This window comes from Amblyomma mixtum, chromosome 5 (genome assembly GCF_055824585.1).
Source record: "Amblyomma mixtum isolate Tamu chromosome 5, ASM5582458v1, whole genome shotgun sequence".
Classification (NCBI taxonomy): domain Eukaryota; kingdom Metazoa; phylum Arthropoda; class Arachnida; order Ixodida; family Ixodidae; genus Amblyomma; species Amblyomma mixtum.
Window position 1 is genome coordinate 200,491,314 of NC_143016.1, and position 6,178 is coordinate 200,497,491.

The 6,178-nt window shown below is 46.6% G+C and overlaps 1 protein-coding gene across 1 annotated transcript; it reads left to right on the forward strand.

The window, feature by feature from the left end:
- Positions 1-945: 945 nt before the first annotated feature.
- Positions 946-5,389, forward strand: LOC149345426 (uncharacterized). Its single transcript, XM_089546646.1, has 5 exons — positions 946-2,803; positions 2,890-3,036; positions 3,142-3,315; positions 3,406-3,603; positions 4,294-5,389. The coding sequence occupies exons 1-5, from the start codon at positions 971-973 to the stop codon at positions 5,047-5,049; spliced, it is 3,108 nt and encodes a 1,035-aa protein (XP_089402772.1). The 5' UTR covers positions 946-970; the 3' UTR covers positions 5,050-5,389.
- Positions 5,390-6,178: the final 789 nt, after the last annotated feature.

Consider the following 6,178-nt stretch of genomic DNA (forward strand, 5'->3'; position numbering starts at 1 on the left):
GGTTAGGTTAGGTTAGGTTAGGGTAGGCTAGGCTAGGTTAGGTTAGGTTAGGTTAGGTTAGGTTAGGTTAGGTTAGGTTAGGTTAGGTTAGGTTAGGTTAGGTTAGGTTAGGTTAGGCTAGGCTAGGCTAGGCTAGGCTAGGCTAGGCTAGGCTAGGCTAGGCTAGGCTAGGCTAGGCTAGGCTAGGCTAGGCTAGGCTAGGCTAGGCTAGGCCAACGTTTCTAGATAAAGACAGTTGGAAAACTTGCTCCGGGTATGCGGCCCCTTTCTGTCGCCGATGTCATCTTAAAGAGATGCGAGCGCCATCTCTCGGGTGGTGGAAGTACCGCGTTTGTTTTCCCATGGCCTCCGTGACCAGCTCAAGCATCGGTACTTTGACATCGAGCTTGATCTCAGAGGCCACGATTTCTGCGCGAATGATTAACGTTGGCTCGTGCCTCGCATCGTCTGCGCCGGGGGCGGCCGCTTCTAGCCGCGCTCATTTACGAATTGCGAAGTCCGCGTGCGCGTCTGGGGTACGTGAGTGCAGGATGCTCGAGGTTAAACGTTTGGCTGTAAATATCGGAAAAAAAGCGGAAGCCCTTCTTTCCGCGGTTTAGAGAAACATGACGTACCGCTTGCCTCCTCCTCGTAGTTTATGTTGATAATATTCCTCGGGTGGGTAATATCGCATCGCATTAAATATTTTTTCCTTGGCTGGTTTTAGCAGTGAAAATAACAGATTTTTTTATAGAGAATGTGATGCTTGCCGCCTCAAAGGTCCCGGCCAGGGATCTTTGCGTCGTCTGCAGCCGCTTGTCGCCGGCAGACGGCACGCGGTGATGCGGCGAATTTCACGTTGTGGCCCGCGGTCTCATGGATCCTGCCGCTTCTGTGTCGATATATAGTTTCTCTTGTGATGTGCATTTCCCACCGAATCCATGCTGCTACCCTATAGCGAAGTAAATGCTGCAAAGCGACACTTTAGAACATGCCGGCGTGTAGTGTACCGGGATGCCGAGCGGGATATGATTCGACAGAGTCAAATTCTCAGAAGCGGCATTTTTTCAAGCCTGCAAATGACCCTAAGGTGCTGAAAGCATGGACAGAAGCAATTCCGCGCAAGAACTTCAAGGTGACGTCCAAAACTTATGTGTGTGACCTCCATTTCCTGCCTGAGGACATCAACTCCTGCTTCCAACACGTCGTTAACGGTCAAACCGTTAGGATTCCTCGAGGTAGGTGGACACTGAAGAAGGGTGCGGTGCCATGTATTTTCACGAACAGACCGGCTCATCTCTCATGCAATACGACAAGGAAGTCACCCGAAGTTACATCAGTGGCTTCCGCCGATGTTTTCGCTTGTCAGAGCAAAAGAGGAGCAGAAGACGGCTTCGACGCTCCGGAGAGCGCCGAACATCTTGAGGTCGCCGCTGACAAACGGACGCTTGAAAATGTACCGTGGTTTTCTGTTCTGCAAAACACACCAACGTTTGAGACATGGTGCGTAAGAGCCTCAGCCGATGATGTTATTATCTACAAGCTGGAGGAGCGTGAAGGTGTTGTAGTAGTAGAGAAAGCTGTAGTTGTGCGAAACAACTTGTCTGTTGATGTCAGTGCACGAGGTGTGCTTGTGCCGGAAAGGAGCTACGTTGAAATTGCATCGAAAATTGCACTTGCAAGCCTGAATGACGTGACGACGTTTCTTCAGTACATTGACTTATTGAATGTTTGCACAGGTTGTGAAAGTGAGCTTTTCCCTAGCATTTCAACCTCAACGACCGCCTTGAAATCTGGTGGTGTATGGCACAGTAAGAAATGCATGGTTCTCTCTGAGCACACCTTGTGTACTCCATGCAAGAAAATGAAAAAAAATTTTGAGGACAGAGTGAAGCGCCTAGCAAGAAAGGGCATGAAGTCTCAACGCAAGGCGCGATGGGCAATCAAGAACCTAAGGAAAAGAGTCATTAGGGCAACTGCTTTTCGTGAAAAAGCGAAAAGGGAACTCGATGCTCTAAAGCACCGGCTCTCGCAGGTGTCACCAAATGTCTTGGAGAATGCACTAGAAAAGATACCTGATGCACAGCGGGAAGCCTTTCGCACAGCATTTCAAGCTGCAAAAGCAAAAACGCCTAAGGGAAGGCGCTATAGGTCAGAATGGCTCGTGACATGCATGCTCTTACGAATTTCAAGTCCGAGAGCGTACAAACTCATGGTAAAGATGAAGCTCCTGCCGCTGCCGACAACCACCCGGCTAAGACAGATCATGCGTGGGATGACCTGTGAGTTCGGGTTTAACAAGGTAGCTCTCGCCAGTGTCGGAGCGTTCATGAAGGACAGATCAGATGTCCAGCGCTGCGGAACATTAATACTGGACGAAATGAAGGTGCGGCAGGCTGTTGCTTTCAACAAGCACACTTATAAGATTGACGGCTTTGTGAATTACGGCGATGGCCACGATTCAACTATAACTGCTGACCACGCACTGGTTCTAATGTTCGTGCCCCTCTTCCACTCCTGGGTTCAGCCCATTGCGTGTTTTGCAACAAAACATGCCGCACCTGGGAAGGTGTTAGCAAGGCTCGTTCTGGAGGCCATTGTAGAACTTAGCAAGCACAATGCTGTTGTTGTTGCCGTTATAAGTGATGGAGCCAGCACGAACAAGGCCATGTGGTCCCAGTTTCGCATATCAGGCAAGCTGCATGTACCGAAGCACAAAGTGGACCATCCGACTGTACCTGGGCAGCACCTGTACTTCCTTTGTGATGTCCCGCACATTATAAAGTGCATCAGGAACCATCTTCTTCGTCATAAGTACGCAATGGTGAGCTAAAGATTCCTTTCAACAAACATATATGTTTTCGAAGAAGTATTTGTTGTCGATCTGCAAGTTTTTGCAAACAATTGCAGATCGGCGAGCACAAGATCAACTATGACCACTACCGGATACTACAGGAGGTTGATGGCAAACAGCAGCTACGCGTCGTGCCTAAACTGACTAGAGAGCATGTCAGCCCTGACAATATGAGAAAAATGAATGTCCGGCTGGCTGTTCAGGTAAGTAAAGGTGCTGAAGTGTGTGCCAAATTTACAGTCGAACTAGAACTCCTTGGCGCGGTTGCGACGCATATTAAAGCACTGTATTCATTGCTTTCTTTATAGTTATTAAGCCGCAGTACTGCAGTCGGGCTAAGGGTCTACCAGCATCTCAAGCAGCCTGGACTGGAAGATTGTGATGGCACTCGGGAGTTTACGCTCATGGTGAACAGTTTGTTTGATGCTTTAAACATAAAACTGCCTCAGTTTGGAATAACAAGCTCCTCGAAGGAAATGGAGGTAAGCACATATAAACGAAACATTTCGCAAATGCGTGCAAATTTTCTATAACATTGTTGACTGTTTTTTTCCTCCTGGTTCACATTCCAGGTCATCCAGAAGTTCCTTGATACACTAAATCTGACGGAAAGGAACCACATTTCTCAAGGAACTGTCATGTTTGCTTCGCAACCTACCACCGAATCGCTTCGTGTTACTCTTTCGTCAGTCCTAGACCTCACGAAAGATCTTTTATCTCAAGGAGCATCTTATGTACTTACCGGAAAGCTGAATCAGGATCCTTTAGAGGTAAGCAGTAAAAACGGCCGGAGCAATTTATTTATTTATTTATTTATTTAGAACATACTGCAGGCCTACAGTAGGCCCAAGCAGGAGGGGCGAATACATAATATATGCAAAAAAGAACAGGTTTAGCAAAATTGAAAAATGTTAAATACAAGTTGTAACACAAAATACAGCAATAAATACAAGGCTCAGATGCAAAATACAAAAAGTAAACGTAGAAATAAATGGCTCTCAAATTAAATGCTGTGAAGAAAACATAGAGTCAAAAGAATCAGCTCTGGTTAAGAGATCTGGCGGACACCTGTTCCACTCCTCAATGGTGCGTGGAAAAAATGAGTATTTAAAGGCGTTAATCCTAGCACTGTAAGGGGTTAATGATTGTGTATGATGATTTCGTGTTTGGCGCGTAGTGTTAGGTTTGAGGAAGGGGTCTGCATTCATAGACAGTTTATGGTTTTTTAGTAAACCATAAACTTCTTCTTCTTTCTTCTTTCTTTTACTAGTGGACTCTCATTAAGTTGAACTTAATTACTTACTTCGAACATGCAGAACACCCGAAAACCATATTGAAAATGGTCCCGTTTATTTAAACTGCATATATTTCGAAAATTTTCAATCTCCTTAGAGTTGGAATGAATCGACTTCATTGTACGTTTCAATTTAAAAAAGAAAGTCATGCATCTTATTTTTCAGAGGTTTTTTGGGCTGACCAGAAGCTACGGAGGTGATGAGGACCATCCCACTTTGACAAGCTTCACTCACATATACAGGCTGTTGAGTTTGTACGCACCGATAAGCGCCTGTGTTGGTAGCAATGTGATAGAAGAACACACATTCGTTCTGGCCACTGTTGAAGAGACGATGAAGGCTGGGAGAAAAGAACGGCTTGCATCACGTGAGCAGCTTCAGAAGACCATTGAGGGGAAGTTATCTGAAATCTGCGCATCCGCACAAGTTAGGGAAAGCGTCGCTCCCGATCACGGATATTACACACCATCAGCCCAGGATTGCGTCATATACTACTTGTGTGGTTACCTCGTAAAATCCTTCCTGAAATATGAGAAGTGTCAGGAGTGCATCAGTAGCATTCAGTCTTCAAATTCAGAATTCCCAGAGGCATTTCTCACTCTAGGGAGAGAATTCAAGCAGGGGAGCCTCAAGAAGCCATCATGGGAACTCTATAACATGTTCCGCGCAATTGAAATCAAGATCTCGCCTATGCTGCAAAAGAAGAGCCTCTGTTCAGACACTTTTTGGGCCCTCCTTGATTCGCTCAAAGACAGCGATGTGACTAGTGTTGGCTGCCCCTCTCACAGAGATAGCACAACTGCAGAGCTTTTGCATTCTTACATAGCACTACGCATGCATTTTGCCGCTAAAGATGCTTGCAAAAAGCTCAGCGCTTCCGAAGTTGTTGCATCTGCAAGAAAGAAAGCAAAACTGATGTGAAAAGTTGAAAGCTTTCCTTTATTGACTTTTCACTGAAAGTTGCGCGTCTGTAAATAAAACTTAGCGGAAGGATAAAAGCCACTAAATCTTGTTTCTTTCATTTTTTCTTGCGGCACGTGCACTTTTTTTTTCTTCAGCCACCTTCTCTGTTTAACTGTGTCGAGATGAAAATACAATTGTGCTGGTGGTTGCGGCATTTTCTTTCAATAAAGCGATCGGTATTGGGAGCACGGCAGCTTATCTTCTTGAAGCCGTTTGCAAACGCGTCTTTAACGAGTCCGGCTAATGTAACTGCTATAAATGCTACTAAACCGCCTTTTTTCATTACAAAAAATATCAAGGCGAAGGCTACGTACGTTTGTATTCCTTAAATACGTAGTTTTTTAACGGACGCGAGCCATCTCCTTCCGACGCTCCTCAAGCTGGGAGGAGCAGACGACGCGCTCATCCTAAAGCGACCGCAGCGCCACCGCGTAGACGGCGATCGCGAGGGGCCGCTCGGCTCCCTGGCTCGCCGGCGAAGTTTCCCAACTGTCTTAATCTAGAAACGTTGGCTAGGCTAGGCTAGGCTAGGCTAGGCTAGGCTAGGCTAGGCTAGGCTAGGCTAGGTCAGGTCAGGTCAGGTCAGGTCAGGTCAGGTCAGGTCAGGTCAGGTGAGGTGAGGTGAGGTGAGGTGAGGTGAGGTTAGGTTAGGTTAGGTTAGGTTAGGTTAGGCTAGGCTAGGCTAGGCTAGGTTAGGTTAGGCTAGGCTAGGCTAGGCTAGGCTAGGCTAGGCTAGGCTAGGCTAGGTTAGGTTAGGTTAGGTTAGGTTAGGTTAGGCTAGGCTAGGCTAGGCTAGGCTAGGCTAGGCTAGGTTAGGCTAGGCTAGGCTAGGCTAGGCATTTCCATTTCTGGTAGGCTGATTTCTTAGATTTTATTGTTGCCTCGGACACTCCTGCGCAGCTTCCTACATGGTACGAAAGCATGCAAGATATACTCTCTTTGGGATCCAAGATTTCCTGTTCACACTCAACACACTCCATACTGACAGAAACAAGGTTCGCTCCTTTGGCAGCAGCAGTGGCAGTAACACAATAACACCCCCCAAAAAAACCTGTAACAGTATGCAGGAGCATATAGGAAAACTCTC